The 18,415-nt window shown below is 39.5% G+C and overlaps 1 protein-coding gene across 2 annotated transcripts in view; it reads left to right on the top strand.

Moving 5' to 3' along the window:
* The window catches only part of negr1 (neuronal growth regulator 1), a 131,912-nt gene that overhangs the window by 74,862 nt on the left and 38,635 nt on the right, over positions 1-18,415 (top strand). For both annotated transcript variants that reach the window (XM_035653646.1, XM_035653647.1), the window contains exons 4-5: positions 5,020-5,151; positions 16,147-16,267. In XM_035653646.1, the coding sequence (XP_035509539.1) occupies positions 5,020-5,151; positions 16,147-16,267 (253 nt within the window). The remainder of the gene's footprint in view (positions 1-5,019; positions 5,152-16,146; positions 16,268-18,415) is intronic.

Below are 18,415 nucleotides of genomic sequence, written 5' to 3'. Positions count from 1 at the left end.
CATTTTTATTTAACTTTTTTTTTTGGACATTGATTCCTTTAATGGGCCCTATGCAACCAACTTCCCCCAGGATGTGGCAAAAAAGTTTCTGTGCTTTCCAGTGGAAATAACTGCATTTGATTCAGCCATTTGGTAAATGGTATTGGAAGCATCAAGCATACTTGGCCTCATGGGTCAGTGCTTCTGAATTCATTGCCCTAGTAACAGACACAAGTGCACACAGTGGATTTTCACGTCCTGCGTATCATAATTCTCCATTACAGTGAAATACAATGGAGTTGTGCATTAAGGTCAACCGTGTTACTTGTGCAAGTGTGTGTGTGTGTGTGGGGGGGGGGGGTCCACACAACGCACTGGGACATAAAGTCCTGTGAAAGTCTGCAGTTCTTTTATAATTCATAAGTATTTAAATACCAGTTTATTTATATACCCACCTTTCTAGAGCAGATGTCACAATGCAAGACCAAAGCAACAGACAAAACCTTGCTGTGTAGGTGCTATAATGTGTAGCATTGATCATTGTGTGCAGTTTAACTAGCTAGACAAAGTGGAGCCACTAATGGTTCACAAAAATCCATAGAAGCTGTGATTGCAATATGTAGACTATTACATGTACACTGGATATGAGTGACACATGTTCACTTGTACAGTAGCTGAATCGGTGGTGCATTATGAAAGTCAGCGACACGTGGTACAGACACACATAGCCAGGGGAATTAATTTTAGTAATTTTGTGACTACGGGCGCAAAGCACAGCTACAGTATGACAGTGTGTGCAGTATGGCTGGTTTCAGTCATTACCAAATACTGCTTGTGTTCATTCATTAAAGAGATAAATGAAACAAAAAGTGAAACAAAATGATTTTCTCTGGTCCGATGTAATCTGAACTTTACTCTAATTTGACTATATCACACTACATCAAGTATGTTTCAGATGTCTTCTGTCGACATGTAAATGTAAGGCCAATTTAAATGTCAATGAAAATGACATTAATTATCAGTGCCATGTTGAAAGAAAACCAATGCTGTGCCTCGCTCTGTGCCATTCTCAAGGCTTGTTAAGAAGAAAGAATATGGACTACGCTTTTTTTTTTTTACAAATTGAGTCTAATCAACAGTTAAATAACAAATGATAAATAAAACTCTATTTCAAACACACATTTATTCCACAGTATTACTTAACCAAAAGAGATTTCCTTTCTTGCACAAATGACAGTGAGATTACATTATTCTCTAACAATATTATTTTCCAAGCAGTATTGTTGTAAGAAAAACAGCTGGTCGGGAAGATAAACACATGCTTTTCTGTCCATTCCTCTTTCAAAACTCTCATTTCACTTTTATTTTGCATAGTTTTTGTCTTTGTGTTTTGTCTTTTATCAGGAGTAGCGGTGCTGGCTGTGAATGTAGCCTAGCATAGCAGGAGACCTAGTTGTTCACTGAAACAGATAATATCCAATCCCTCTGCATCTGTCATAACTTTAATTCTAGGTATATTACTCAGGCTATAGGTCTCAGCAGGGCTACTGCACAGGCAGTGACTTGCACTGATGCTACAGCAAGAACAATTCATGCATGAGTCAAACTGTTTAAGTGAAATTAAATTTCAATGTATTCATTTATTCTGGATTAAATTTTGTGCTGAAAAACTGTCCCTTAGTTGTACTTGATAGCTGATTTTTGTTCCCTTTCAGAGATCACTGACACTGTGGCTGCTGCTGTACAACACATGTTCTATCTCTCAATCTAGTGCTCTCTTACTTGTTTCCTGCTTGAGAAAAAATAAACCAGTCATATTTCTTAGTATACTGTTCACAAAAAGCATAGGTCTGTTTATAAATGAAAACATACCTATGGGTAATATAATCAATTTCTTACAATATATCCTACTAAATCTTACATACTGGACCTTTAAGGTAAAAAAATGCAAATCCCAGTTGTGAGCTGTGCACTGCCGCAAGAATAGAGCACTTTGGGTTATGTCTCTGTCCCTGTGCTCTCTTGGCATATTAATGGTTCTGTTTTTCAGACACATCCGGTGCTTGTTTATGGATCAGGTTTTCAAACATTTTTTCTTCCCTTTGCTGTTTGTGTAGCCACCAGTATCTTTGCCAAGACTCCATTGTTGCCACCACAACAGTGTGAGAAGAGACAGGAAGGCTCATTATCGACAATGCCTTCAGTTTCAAGTTTTTGACATACCTAGCAGATAAAAAGCCACCAGGGTTGTAGAATAACGAAGTGGTATTATATAAGTATTCAGCTCACTTGCAGGGGAGAGAATGGCAGCCCAGAATGGCAATATTTCCACTCCTGAAGCATGGATTGTCTTGATTCTGCCTCGTCTTTTATGGGAAATTGCTGAGTCAGTGTCGGGTCTGTGGTTTTCTGAACATCATGTTAAACTCAGTTTTGCTTGATTGTGCACTCTGTTTGATCCCCATGACATCAAAACGCGTCCACACATCTTCCATTCCAAACCACCATTACCACCATGAAAAGTTGTATATAAATAGATTTCACACTGAGCACAACTGGGCTGGAAATTAATTCTGATCAGGGGAGAATCTGACACAGTCACTCTAATACACATACACAGTGCTGCCTGCTGCGATCCTATAACCATGTATTATACAAATATGCCTGGTCAAATTGGTTTCATTGTTAGTATTCCCAATTTCATATCTATCTATCCATCCATCCAGCTTATTGAGCAGAGTAACAGGAATATAGGGGAGGACCCAGATGCAGACAACTGAGGCAGAGCTTTATGCAGTAAATGTTTTAATTACCTCAAATTAAACCAAAATTGAGGTACAAAGGCTTATGGGATGGTGAGGCAGGCAAGGCTCTCAACCAGAAAAGCAGTCCAACACAGGCAAACAATTCCAAGGGTGCAGGCAGAACATCCACAGTTCAAAAATGTAAAGCAAGGTCCACAACAGGCAGGTAACAGGTCTAAAAAGGTAAGACAGATGAAACAGAATACAAGTTTGGAGGCTAGAGAACCAAGACAAGGTGGAAAGGTGGAGAATGAAAGTTCTTGCGGAGCAGAGGAAAGTTTAACAACACAAGACATAGCAAGCCAGCTAATATTACTTACTAGTCCAACACCAAGAAGGCCAGCTCGCCGTCGGTCTTACAGCTTTTTATTTCTCAAAGCTTTCGCCAGTCTGAGATTTACTCTTGTCCGGGGGCTTCTTGCTTGTTCACTTTTCCCTTTTCTCATCTTAGCTTTCTCTGCCATCCTCGTCTGGCCCTTATGACCTCCCACTTGCTTTTTAAAAAGCCTGTGTGTCTTTGTATGCAGATGAAACAACAATCTACATTTATGCACCCACAGTTAATTAAATCGCTGCAACTTTTAACAAAGAGTTGCAAACAGTTCTCTAGCAATAAACTGGTCCTAAACATATCAAAGACTAAGAGGATTGTATCTGGTACTAATCACTCCTTGAGCTCTAGACCCCAGCTGAATTTGCTGCTGAATAATGTAGCTGTTGAGCAGGTAGAGGAAACAAGACTTCTTGGTATTATTTTAGGTTGTAAATGCCTGTGGTTATGGTATATAGATTTTATTGTTGTAAAAATGGGGAGGAATATATCAGTTATAAAGAGATGTTTTGCTTTTCTACCACTTTTGACAAAACTAGCCCTGCAGACTTAAGTTTTATCATATCTAGACTATTGCACAATGATATGGCCTGGTGCCACAAAGAAGGATGTAGGAAAACTGCAGCTGGCTCAGAACAAAGCAGCTCATCTTGCCCTTCGATGCACACCTCGGTGTAAACCGTGTCAATCTCTTCTGGTTGAAAGTTGAGGAGAGACATGCAAAGAAAGTGTTTGTGAGGAAATATATTGTTACGTTTTTCTGATTTTAATATGTGGTGTTTTTCCTCTACCATTAGCTACGTCAGTAGAAGCTACTGAGCCCAGTTACCTTGCCTGCTTATCTGGCTCCTGTTCTGGCATGATGCCAGCACTGCTCTCATGTTTAGTCTTTAAAATGGCAGTAAAATAGTAGGAATAATAGTTTCCCACAGCCCAAGGTGATATATTCATATACTGTAACTTGTTTCTAATGATGTCCTAAAACTCAAACATCTGCAGTTTACTATCCTCACAGTCTCAGAAGCTGGCAAAAAATTCAGTTTTTGCTTGAAAAATGGCTAAAACGATTGATTATTAGGATAGTTGCTGATTAATTTTCTGTCGATTGGTTAATCAAGTAATCAATCAGACTATGCAGACTGTTTATTTCAGCTCTAATGTTAAATAATATAATGTGTGGATTTGTTCTGGATAAAATTGTGTATTTTGTGTATTTTGTCCTAATTATTCTCACTTAATTATACTTGACACCATACTGTATCTCATTATTGCTTCTTTCTAGTTATCATACTTTTAATTCTTACTAGCAACACATTTACAAAAATAATCATCTGTCACCTCTAACAATGGTAATATACAGTATGTTAATGTGTCTTTGTTGAATGGACATATATGCTCCCTCCAGCTTTTTTATGTGCACTCTGCCCCTGCTAATATGTCAGTCATGGTGCTCTGCTATTGCCTTTGGCACCTTTAGCTAACTATAAAGCACTGACATGTGCATTGAGCCATCGAATTTGTCTGTCTTCCGGGAAGTAGCTCAAACTGCTTGGTGTGGAGTTGAGCAAATGATGAGTGTATGACTGGGAATACACCATTATTTAATTTCCTTCCACCATATCAATATGAACGGATCAATGCACTGCTAATCCGCAGCTATTTTAGGATGTAAGGAAAGTAATCAGGAGTTGAGTACAATACCTAATCGCATTGTATTTTCTTCTCTGGTCTAAACCTGAATGCTATTTATTACAAATGAGGGGGTTTCTGCATGCTAACCATAGGCTACAGAAATCCTAGAGCTATATATACTGAATGTTTTTGTGTGTGTGTGTGTTTGTGTGCTGTGTTTGTATTCTTTGTAGACACAGTGTAAGTACTTTGCCTCCATTTTTCTATTTCCAGCCAGGAAGTATGACAGCGGTGAATATCTTAACATCACCGGCATCACAAGGGACCAAGCTGGAGACTATGAATGCAGCGCTTTAAATGACATCGCCTCTCCTGACACCAAAACAGTAAAAGTCACGGTCAACTGTAAGTATATCTCTTTCTTCTTCCATGCTTCCCATTTTTTTTCCATATTGTCCTTGCAGACACATGAAAGACACAGGGGCAGTCTTCAATGATAGCAGTCTCATGTCCCTGACGGTGCACCTCAAGAAAGTACATCTTCTAGAAGTTTGAAAAAGTAGAAAGCTAGAGCTTAAAGTTTCTTAATATTTAATGTGAGAATTCCCTTTTTGTCTGTGCATGTAGGTGATTAATTCAGACTAAGGAAAGGTCTGACTGTTCTAAGCACTATTCCATTATGCAGGTAATGAGTCTTTCAAAAGTGTGAGAAGACAGTAATGAGGAGACGGGGCATTAATGAATGATACTGGGCTTTAGCTGTCGTGGTCACATGGAAATCACTACTCGTAAGTATGAGCAGGAATGGGTGCTTGACAATTATTGCCTTTCCCTCTCTTTTTAAAAGTGCTCCTTTACTTCACTGTTATTCATGGAGGTTTCTGCATAGATGCCCTGTGCTAAATCTCACTTTTGGCAAAGCTTATCAGGCAGTCAGCCACAGAGACTGGGGCGGTGAGGAAGAGTAAAGGAAAAAAGGCTCCTCCTGGCCCAGTTACTGAGTCATATCCTGAAAGCTAATCATGCAAGTTTTCCAATCCAAGTTTTAAGAAATAGATTCATTTAATTTCATACACAGATTTGATAATTTCGTGTCCAATAATGCTTGTACTGTATTTCCACCTCTCTGTGTTAAGAAAGATTTCATTCTGGCTTCATTATAAAACAGAGTCTTGTGGCCATTATGTTGGTATAATGCCTGGCTCTAATGAGCTGGGTCTGAGTGGAGTTTTAGAGGCCAGTTATTTATAGCCTTACTGAGTCATAGGTTCAACTGGCACTGTCTTTATGTTACAAAACAAAGGAGATATTCACAATGATTGATAAGGCATGTCATTGTCAGAAGCTGAATTTTAAAGTGAGACAGGAGGAGTATGTGGGTTTAGTGTCCGAACAGAGCGAATTGATTAGCAGGACTTTCCTTTGCTGTCAGACAAAGTCACCACAACTTGAGCACCGAAGCGATACTTTGGGTGGGTGAGTATGCTGTAGTCAGGTGTTAAGGCAGAGTTATCTGAAGCTGACAGAGCTACAGAGCTGTTCCTGTCATTGACCAGTTACTCATTCTTTGTTATTGACGTCTACCACAGAGGAGAATTACACAGATATCATTTGTAGACTCCTTTAATAATTTTTAATGGTTTATAAAAAGGGTTTCTGAAAACTATTTATGATTTCTGCTTAATTTTATATTTTACATAATCCTTTAGGTATGGCAGAGATTAAGTTGCTTTTCTCCAGACATAGAAAATCGTTTCCAATACAAAGGAGGTTAGTGTATAAGCTATAAACTCACGCATTACTTCTGCTTTCTGGACTGAAAAATTGAGGTTTTGTATCGCACCCAGACGAATTAAAAAACAGCAAAGGCCTTTCTTGAAAATGCAAAAAATATTGTATATAAAATATAGGCCATTTGTTGGATACTTTTATTGAAAGCAGCAGCAGGATCCGGAGTGCATGCACTGACATGAGACTGTAAGAGACAATGTCCACTGAAAACCATTATCTCCAAAGTGTTTCTTTTTAGGAACCAAGTAAAACAAACACATTGAAACATCAATAACCTTTTTTTTTTTTTTAAATATAACAGTAGTGTATGTAGTTGTTAAATGTATCTGAAATCATTATCATTAAAGATGCTGATGATGTTATATCAGACAGTGTTGAAAGGTAATTCTAGTGGACATGAAATCTCCCTTGTAGCAGTTCTGTGACACATTTCCCATGTCTCACTGACAAGTCTTTATTCAAAATTTGTCTGCAGTAATTAGTTTAGCCGAGGTGATGGGGCAGCCTGTGTCTCCACAAAGTGTAAATCTCAGAGCTCCCTCCCACTAAATTCATAAATATTTCATAATGTCTGACACCCTGTTTGAGTTATGGCCAACATGTAGCTCTATAGAGTCAGACTTTTCTGGCCTCATAAGCACCTTACACATGAAAGGTCTCATGTTTTATTGCAGCTGTTTAGCATTCAAAGTGCTGCGTAACTATGAGACCTGCATAAACACAACTTGTCGCTGACATTAAAGCAACACAAAGCCACTTTGGTTGTTGACACCTTCAAAGGGCAGCAAGAGCTAGCTGTTTAAAAAAATCTAAACTTCAGTACCTTGTGTCACACAGCTTGAAATAGTTAGCATTTCAGCTTTCAAAACATTTTGTAAAAATGTTTTGTTATGCATGTATTTCCCATGACAGATGACTTTACCAAGATAAGCGGGTAGAATAAATGAATTAAAGTTGTCCTTTGGAGCGGCTGATGGCCACAGCAGGAAGAACCTGAGCCAGCTGGTGGCCACTCTTCACTGCCTCTTCTCCACCCTGGTGCAGTTCTCCCTCTGTGAAGGAAAAAGAGAAACATTTGGACCATATCCCAATGTGCTATATCATTCATGCTCTACTGTCACACATCAAGCTATGTTCACCAAGCGCCCAGGAGCGTGGGGTATTAATGAGGCCTCAGTATGCCAAATTCTGAATCAAGATAGAGACGTTAGCTGACACTGAAACTTAAACAAGAGAGGATAATTACACAGTAGTATATGAACTTTATTAATAATATGACACTGTCATACATGTACATGTTTTACTAGTGAACAACTTGAGATGTGTTATTTTAAAAAGTTAAAAATTTCCACACAATATGATGACAGGAAATAGAATTAATATTCTCTTTCATACAGACCTCCAGGTTTCATTGGATGTTGTTAAATTATGTAAAAGGCAATCATAGTGTGCATTGACCCCATCAGCGTATCAGCATTGATCCTCTCAAAGTATCCTTCTAGTAGCAGTTGAATTAAATAAAGTCATGTGCTCAATCAGTCATGACTGGCACTATGTCTCTTTTATCGTTCTAATAAGACAGCATAGGAGTGAGTGACACTGACATTTAGTGGGTTAACAGTCTAATTAAATGCATGTCCGAACAATTTCTCCCTTCTTTCAAAACAATTCTTTCTTCTTTTTTTTAAAGCTAAGAGTATAGTTGACCTCTGCGCTAATTGCAGATTAAGGCCACTAATTAAAATAAGCAAACCAAAGTAATGAAAACAAAATTAAGCTCTAACATAATAACAGCAGGCCTTCCATAACACTAAGCCTGCCATTTGGCTTTCTATGATATGATGAGTTAGAGGCAGAGGGTTTGAAGCGTTGTCATTTCCAAGTGTTAAGTCCAGTATGACATCTGCTTGAAATTGTCTGAGGCTCAAAAGATACCTTGATCAGATAGCATTAATTAGATCACCGGCCTGCCTGCGTCTCTTAATACTTTTGGTGATAAATGATTGGTGATTGAATACTTTTATGAGATAAACCAGAATGATGGCAGTCATCCAGAAGGTCAGGGCGGAATCAGATTGGCTGAAAAGCCCTGCTCGGAGATAGGATATCTCAGCAGTGATTTTTACCTGATGAAATTTGATCTCTGACCCACTTTTCAAATTTACATATTCATCTTCACTGCAGGTGGGTGCCGTTATTGGCTGAAATTCTCACTGCACAGTGTGACTCAAAGGCATAAATATCACATCTAGCTGGCTGAGTCGGAGGGATGAATGAGAAGGAAACAACCATGGAAAACCTCCGCCTGAGATAAAAAGCCGGTGTTTGATTAATTAATGAAGCCATCTCGTTGTAGAAGGATTACTAACAACATACAGATAAAACAATAACAAAAACCTGCCTGTTTCTTTTTCAGGCTATGAAATCAAAGGTGTCTGACCTTCCTCTGTAGTTTAGAAAAGCTCTCCCCCTCCAGAGAGAGCTGTTTGCTCTCACTCCTTATTGAATTGAGTGACACCTCAGAGTTTGAACGCCATCATGTTGCAAGATGGGATTTGACAGTTTGCACAAACTTTAGTCAAACGTGGAAGGTACACAGACAACCAACTGTCTTCCTGTGCTACGTTTTATTTGCTTGTCACTGTTTCAGATGCTGGGACTAAAGCCGTTAGTTACCACACCAGATGTTCTGAACGTCTCTCTCCGTCCATGTAATAATCACAAAGCTGCCACAAGTCAATTTGCAGGCAATAAATGTGTAAAGAAGACGGTTGATGCCATGCTAGCACCACAGATGTGTGAATTATTGATGTGGAGTAGGAAGACCATGGCTTGGGATATCTGTCGCTCTTTTCTTTTATAAAATCTATTTTTTATATGAAGGCACTGCTTATGTAAGAACCACAGTAAGAGAAGAATATTTAGACTCCTCGCACCTCTCCTTAAAGTCAACAGATTATGCTCATTTTCAGCTCCATATTCTTAGACTGAGACTCAACTACAGTAGCTTTGCATGATTCATTCTTCAAAAACATCCTTATTTATCTTTCTGTAACTTTCCCTCACAAGGGAAAAGTACTTTCTGCATACAGATTTGTGGCCGTACTCAGCCGTGCTCTGCCTGGAGATGATGACGTCATCTGGAAAAAGACATTGGAAACATTGCATTGACATACGTTTACCTCATTATTTGACACTTTGGCTTCGTTTAATATCAAAATCTGACATTGTAACATTACACATATGAGAGAAACTAAGAAATTGCATAATAGGTAACCTTTAAAATGGCAATCGTTAAGATTGATTTGGCAACACGTAGTTACTGGTGGTAACAGCAAATGCGTTTTATAACTACAGGTTATCCCAGAATTCTGGAGGCAGCGGCACACGGCACAAGTCTGTGAATATTTACCTTGTTAAGTAGTTGGAGGTGTGCAGCCTGTGCCCTGCAGTTCTTCATCTACAAGCTCACTGAGGCTGCTCCTTCGTATTACTTCCTGCAATATTTCAAACTGATCTGAGCTGTCAAAAAATGCTGAAAATGAGTGTTCCTTTGTTTTGTAAACGCATGTTATGCATATTTTTGCATGCATTTCCTGTGACTGCTTCCTAATAAAAGTCAACTCTTGTTTTGCTAGTTAAATGCTTGTAATGTGAAGTTGCAGCAGTAGGAAATGTTTGGTTTGTATTAGCAGTAACTTAATAAATTTTTTTAGGGTGCTGGCGCAGCACACACGCATGGGCAAATGTATCGGCTATTGGCGATTGTTTGACTGAGGGTGCCCAACCCTAATTGCCACCACAATAGCGTGGTCTTTGGCACACATCTGGAAGTTTAATTGGGTACCGCTGATACTCTAGATTCAATTTCTTTTTTGTTTTTTTCCATGCTGTTTGCTTGGAGAGTCTGCATGATCTCATTCCTCACAATGTCGATGTAGGGTTCAGGTTTAAACCAACGGTGGCGTCTCTCCCTCTTCAACTTCACTTGTTTTCCTTCATGGCAAGGTTTCACTTGCTTTGCAGAGTGAATCTGTGCCCTGTGTGCTTCCGAGTTTGCCAGCCATTTGTACGCCTCCTTCCTCCTCCAGTACCCTGCAGCTGTGAATTCTGCTCACATATCCACCATGGCTGTGTTTATAAAAAGAAGAGCACCTCACTTTCTCTCCTGCTTACCGTAATTGGCCAACAAAACTGTGATCATTTTTAATTAATTATGAGCAGGCACATTAGAACTGCTGTAAGCAATTACAGCCATGGTATTGACAGATTTCTGGGCATAATTGAAATGCAGGGACATACTTTGAAAATTCTTTACTTCACCTTGTCTTTTGTTTTCTGCCTTTCCCTCTAAAGGCCCCATCATCTGGGCCTGTTTGGGATTCAAGCCCTGCCCTGCTAGGTACACCCACAACATGCTCCTCTCACTGCCCTGACAGAGTTGTTCTGGGAAGTCATGACCATCTCTGATAAATAAGAGGCTAAACTTGTTTACTTGTGGTCAGGAAACACATCTTCATGACCACCCAACATTACAATGTGAAGTAACGACAAGAAAGTAAACAACGATTTGTGGAGCGTGAGCATGTTTGCACAGTATTAGCTTTTTTTTTTTCTTTTTTTTTTTAAGAATCATTATACACTGTAATATTTGCATAGCTGTACACAACATTTACATTTGATAAAATGCATGTCCTACATACTGTGTGTGCATGTGTGTGTGTCTGTATGTGCCTCAGTGCAGTGGTGGATTGCACCGGGGGATCAAAAGTAGAATGAATGTTCATTCCACAGTTCAATGAAATCTATTATTGGGAGTATTTTAACATCAGGCACAGAGTCTCAGCTGAGCATTTGTCGACAGTTTGCAGTATCCATTGAAATACTGTGACTTACAATTCAAAAGAGAAGGCTTCCTAGAATTGGATTCTGATCCAATCCTAAGTAGAGTTAAAGCCAGTACCCTCGAGCTGTTTGGATGTAAATCCATCTCTCTACATCTCTCCAAAGCTCTCGTCTTGATTGCTATTTGGATTCCTTGCTGCATGCAGGGCATGAATAAGTGAGCAGAATCTTGATCTTGTGCAGAATAAATGTTCTTGCTAGTACCACTTCAAAACAGATTGACACACACAGCGACTGCATCTTTTAGCCTGGTCTGCAGTTTTTTTGTGACTGATCAAAATAACTTCATAACAAAAGCAACATTAACATTGCATAACATCACATTTTTTAATATCTATAAAAAATGGATGTTGTGTTTGTTTACATAGCTGATGGTCACTTACTGAACTCCATGTTCCGCGGTTGTGGCGCGGTCTTCATCAGAGCAACCCCACCATCTCACACATGAGTTTAGTTTAAGATAGGTGGGGATTTGTGTACCTTAAACCATTTAGTGTAAAACTCAGACAATAGATTGAATCCTCGGTGCTGTCGAGCCACACAGTCCTGCACACTAAGCCGGTTATTTATATGCCTTGCATTGTATAAAAAGAAGGAACACAATGTTCCCTAGCTGTTCTGAATAGAAATCTTAATTAATTAATAAATCTTGGCAGCAGAACCATTCCTGACCGACAAAAAACAGGACAATGAAGCCCACAGATGGCAGTGGGGAACAGTGTCTCTGTGTGTAAGCTGATAAGTCATGCACTGATGAGTCCATTTCTTAATTGCAATGAAAACTCATTTTCAAATCTGGCTGAAGAGGTGGGGTTATTAATTGATCTTTTAATTAAAAAGCCTGCGTTCTATGGGTTCTCTTGGCAAACAATAGTTTGTAGCTAAATAAATCATATTCGGTTTTGAAGCACACCAATTAATCATTAATAGTCACATGAGAGTCACATGAGTTTTGCTTAAGGCATGCGACTCAATGAAACCCTGTGCATTAAGGTGAGGTGCTTTCTAAACAAACCATGTCCATTAATAATAGATGGAGAGAAGGTCAAACATTTTATTCATCATTAACATGCTTGTATTCATGTACTTTGGAGAGATGTACAATTAGAGACGTCATCTTTATTTTGATGACAAGCTCTGCATAATTCAGATGTAGTGGAAGTCGGTGTGTGATTGACCCATAAACGGCCATTTGTCACCCGGTAGGGCCTTACAGCGCCCATTTTTCTGCCATGCCTGTGCTATTCCTGGACCCAACCCCTCACCCCCATCTGGTGGAGTCACCATGACTCTAGGCATGATTTACAGCACCACCACAGCATTCTCCAGACACTAAATTACCTGGATTATTGGGCCTTCATGATTTTTAGTGCACTACTTTGCATTACTCTCCAAATCCTGATGGTGTGTTGCACAATATATGATGATATAGGACATGCCAGCAAGTTAAAATTGGAATTATTGGATTGGACTGAATTTTATGGGTGTGATCTGTCTTAACAGATCCCAGTGCCAGGATCTAAATTGGAAAGACTTGATATTATCGATATGCATATAAAATCAGAGCTTTTTGGACCACCTACAAAACTATGGGGGATATTTTTCTCTATTCCAAAATCTTGCATTGGTTATATGATTTGAGTGGTGAGAGAGACATTTACTTGAGCCCAAACTACTTTTGAATTCTGGCCATTTGATTAAAACTAATAGTCTGGTAAACTTTTATAAGAGGTGATAGATGATGATTGATGATCTATATGCCTGGTCCGGCACCGGATAATTTTAAGAGAAATCTGGGTTTATAGTCATAGTTACCACCCCTTAGTTACACCACTGGGATGGATGGGATACAGTAGTTATACTGTATATACCAAAAATAAATGAAATAAATGTATTTGTTTTTTCAATCAAATTTTGCATGCCAGGATTTTAACTAACTTCTAATAAGAGGACAGTAATTAACCAAGGTTAACCATAAATAGGAAATCCTTTGAGTTTGATAAAGAAAGCACAGTGTTCTTTTTGGCAAATAGCTGATCCACTTGGTAATAAATAAAAGGGAACAAATCAAAAATGCTCCTGCTTCCAAAAAGGCAATACAACAGCTACATGAAAGGAGCAAATTTAGACTATTTGGCAGTGGTTTTGTGTTAAGTTTTAACATAAAAGACAGAAGCTCTATGTGTGAGGTTTCAAGTATTGACACATCTGCCTGGACCACCATGTCCACTGTCCTAGCATGTGTACAGCGCGACAGCCAGGTCACCCTGGCGCTTTCAGAGGCTTCAGATAATCAATGGCTCCGCACAATGACACCAATGGAGGATTACGAGGATTCACTAAGCCTCTGTCGGTCAGCATACTGCATTGATTTTGTCATACTTGTTATTGGGTTATATTTCTGTCCTGTAGAGCACTGTTGCAATTTTCTCTGTTACCTTCCATTTCTTTAAGTATTGTATTGCTCCTCTCTGGAGCAAATTGTCAAATGCAAAACACTGATGTTATTTTACCACAACTGTTTGTAACCCTCCTATTCCTTGCTGCAGGTTGTTTTAGCTCTCCTGCAAAGATACTGATGGGGGCTTGCTTTTTCAGGCTGTCTTTATGGTGTGATTACCATCAATGCCATTTTTGATTAAAACAGATTTTTGAAAAGGAGGTTGAAAAAAAAAAAAGTTTCTGAAGCGAGATTGAGTCAGAAAAGTATTCATACTTCGAGTTTGGATGCTTCATAAATTCATGGGTGCACAGACCTAAAGCATGCTCACACATGTGCAGCCAGCACAGGCTTCCAGTCAAGGTCTACTAATACCCCCCAGCATGGCATCCAACATTTCAAACAGTGATATATGAACAGGAAAAGCCCTAGCATAAGGCCCATCGCTTGATTCACTGTCTCCAGTCCTTCAGATTATTCAGCTCAGCCACAAAAGAGGGAAAATAACTGCATAATTGGCACACATGTGCAAGGACGGAAAATCTACATACACTGGTCATACAAACATGCTCATTACGATGCAGAAGAAGGTTGGTGGAAGGGCATCTATCATCACAGAGCACACTGTCACCTCAGTGTGCCTCTCTTACATGATCATACACCACATGTACAAATGTTCAGATGTGTCTTGTTCACCTTGCACAGATCTGTTGCAGCCCACCTCATCTATCTCTATAGCCTCTCACAGGTTGGCAGAGAGACACACTGCACCTATACTGGATTCTCTTCATTAAAATGAAGCTCAGACATTGGCAATATCTCAAAAAAATGTAAAATGTACATGCAGTATGTGCTACAATGAAGCATGCTGCTATTATTATTATTATTATTATTATTCAGTAGGAATAGACTATTCAGACATTGGATTAATGTGTCACTGTTTGCAGTTCGGGGAGTCTGATGCCAGTTAGTACCTTGGGGTTGTGTTGTCCAGAGCTGCGTCAGTCCACTCAGAGGTCATCTGTTAGGAACATCTCCAAATGCAATTGAAAGTAAAGGTTTGGAGGCGCTTGGCCAAGCCCTTCCACTGGATACAGGCTATAGCTCTGATTGACAGCTCGATCTTAAAGGCTCATTGTCAAGGATATAAATAGTCCACATCTCACTTTCAGACATGGCTGGACAATTTACTGCTAGCTGCAGGACTGACCTGAAGAGTGTTGGCTTCTTCCGTGTATCGTCAGCTTTTAATCAGAATCTGTATGAATGGCACAAAGTAATTTTGCTGGTATTGTATGTCAGACCGCTGTGCATCTGATTGTGTGTTTTATTATTTGTCAGGCTTTGGGGAGTCAAGCCAAATTTACACAATATACAATGTCAGATTGAGCCCGGTGCCTTGTTATGATTGGTTCTCCTGTTTGCTTGCCACTGTTGATTAATGGAGAAGCAGGAAACCAGTCACGTTCATACCAGTGGGTATAACCCTGTATGCATTCATTTCTGTGAGTAACAGTGCAACTCGCAGCAAGCACTGCTTGTCCTCAGTCTCTTACGAGGGTCATTTTATTTGGTTTACCCTCCAAAGGTTATGAATTCAGTAATACTCTGATAATGGCCAATAATTACAAATGTAACAAGTGAAACATTTTTATTCCCATTATGTGACTAAGGGAATGGTAAGATTCTGTATTTTTTTTATTTTTTGTCTGGTAGGTTTTGTCCAAGCATATACTCTATTCAACAAAATGCTATTGTTGTAAGTCTATATAACTTCAATTCATTAATTTCATTTCTTTCAAGGCTGCGTTTCCATAAGCAGGGTAAATATTTGAAGTACAAAAGGACAGGGCTGCTTTAGAAACTGTCCATATGTAAAAGCTGCCTTCATGACACTGGCGAAGAGATTTACACCACATTCCAGCACATGAAAGGAGCCTCATTTTGCATTCACAGAACCTGTCTGTGCCATTGAGTCTTTGAACTTCCATTAAGCCATTTATCACCATGCAGTGCAATTCATTTCATTTTCCTAACATTGGGGGTGGATGCCATCCCCCTTCCCCAACTCCGCCTCTAGGCTCTGAGTGTTGAGTTTACACTATGTAATGTGTACACTGACTAGGATGTTGGAGGTTGTCATTTTCAAGTTCAGCAACCTTCCTTCATCAGTGCTTCTTGTCTTATTATCATTACTTATTTTCTTTTTTAAATTGTCCTTATGCTGGTGTGTAACCTTCCAACATTTCTTTGCTTTTTTTCAGTTGCCCCCTCTATCCATGAGATGAAAAGTCATGGAGTTGGTCTGGGACGCACAGCTCTGCTAAGGTGTGAGGCAGCTGCTGTCCCTTCTCCGACATTCGAGTGGTACAAGGGCGAGAAAAGGTGAGCCCAGTTTGATTGTATGAGTTGTCTTATGATTAAGTGTATTGGCAGCATCACCCAGATGTTCACTGGATGCAGGTGTGTCATGTTTAAGTTGCATGACATCATGGCTCAGGTGCAGTTCCAATGTCCGCTGTTTTTTTTTACAATGTATGACAGTATGTTTGCAATTCATTTATTTGGTAGCATTCACTTGTGTGGCTGAACTCTTAATTACTTTACACACATACAATCTTACCTGTATTTTGCACCTGTGTTTCCTGATTAGCTGTATATTAGAAAACTGCAGCATCTCCAGCAGCACACATCCAGCGGACATTAGAGGTTAGTCCACCAATATGAATATGAATGGATACGAGTTGGTTATATGTACTGTAGGTGAAATTAAGTGTTCGTTTTAGCTCATGTAATTAACAAGTGGATATGAAGTTTAAACAATCCTTGGAAAACAACATATTTTGTTGAGTTGATAGAACCGTAATTGTCCTGGAGCAATATTACACAATAAACCTGTATTGGAAGCGTATATACAACCAACAAATGCTAATTATTATTTATAATTATGTTTTGCACTGAGGTGCATGGGGCAGTGTAAAGGTAGTGTTTAAAGTTGGACTCTGAACTAAAATCTTCCACGCTGACATTGGACAATCATTATGTCATTCTTGTCTGTGGACATGTAAGCGTGAATGTGTGAAGCAGGGTGTGGTTTTTGTTTGTTTGCTTTTTCCCAGAGATAGATTTATTCGTTCTCCCATTAGTCCGGCCTCCGGGGAGAGCCCACCTAAATGCTCCAGGAAGAGTCATTTGTGCCTTGTCCTCACCTTGCATCCTAATATAATGTTTGCTGGCAACTGGCTTAAATCATCCGCAGCACATACATCAATCAGTCTAGATTCAAGTGTCAGTTCTTGAATTTAAAAACCAAATTACCCCCATTACCCACTCCTGGTGAGCACAATTTCAATCATCAGCTCACACTGTGCTAATTGTAATTATGGGGTGGATTCGATTTATTCAAATTGCTAAGGAGGCAAGTTGGCATGATTCTAGTCTTTACTTAATTCAAGGACTTGTTCTTTCTGTGACTTCTTGGATGGCTAAATGGTGATTTCTTCATTTACTCCTCATTATGAAAAGGACATTATTATAAAGACTTAAGCACAGAATGTATGTAGCATCTGTACAACATTAACACTGGCGGTGACGACTCTTGTGCCCATTTACCATGAATGGGAAATGAAGGCCACTTCTTATATTGGCTCTGTGTTGATGCCGCCATACCATAAGTACAATGCTGCTCCCAGTTTGTCTCTGTTGGAAGTAGTGTGACAGTTTTGACAAGCAAATCTTTATCTTGATGTGTCAGTGCTTTTATTCTTGAATGGAAGGGGGTGAGTGTTTATGTGTGTGTGTGCAGAGAATGGGGGGGTTTCTTTCACTATGACAGAGAGGAGCATTGACTAGTTTGATGTTGAACTAGTGAAGAGGCGAGACACCCGCCGAGATTATCAGTGAATGTTCAGCTAACATTTGAGGAGTTCGCCATGGGAGAGGGAACAACAGATTTGCGGATATTTGCTGGACATAAGGTCACACATAGTGTTTCAACTCAGAGTGCCTCTCAGAGCAACTCGAGCCAAGCTAGAGATCATGGGGGGCCACAGCAAGGCCAAGGGAAACATGCCTCCTCTCTGGAGGTTTTTATGGTTTATAATGCCAAATATGAAACCACAGTGATGAAAACAAACCCAGCTGTAATATCTACGATAATCTCACCATCAGGATGCACAGCATATGCCGTTACAGAGTGAATTTTAATTTCTACAGGCTGCTAAAGATCATCACGACCACCAAAGTAAACAATTTAACATTTGTCAATTTCACTGCACAGATGCCAGGCACAACTGGAATAGGATTTATTGTAATCCCCCTGCACCTGCAACAAAACGATGAACAACATGTCAAGTGGCACCCAGCTGGTTCACCTCTGGGTCATTTCTCTCTCCTCTCAGTCCTTCAAAGCGTCTCTCCAAGGCAATGGCGACAGACCAAGGGATAAATAGATTTGTTGAAGAGGGTGATGAAGTACTATACAATCTGAAGATCCACTAAAGGATGACAAACATTTGTACCGTCCTTGACTCA

This window comes from Morone saxatilis, unplaced genomic scaffold (assembly GCF_004916995.1).
Source record: "Morone saxatilis isolate NCDOM2014 unplaced genomic scaffold, NCSU_SB_2.0 Contig12, whole genome shotgun sequence".
Classification (NCBI taxonomy): domain Eukaryota; kingdom Metazoa; phylum Chordata; class Actinopteri; family Moronidae; genus Morone; species Morone saxatilis.
Note: the sequence above shows the minus strand (reverse complement) of the source record. Positions and strands in the feature narration are given on the sequence as shown.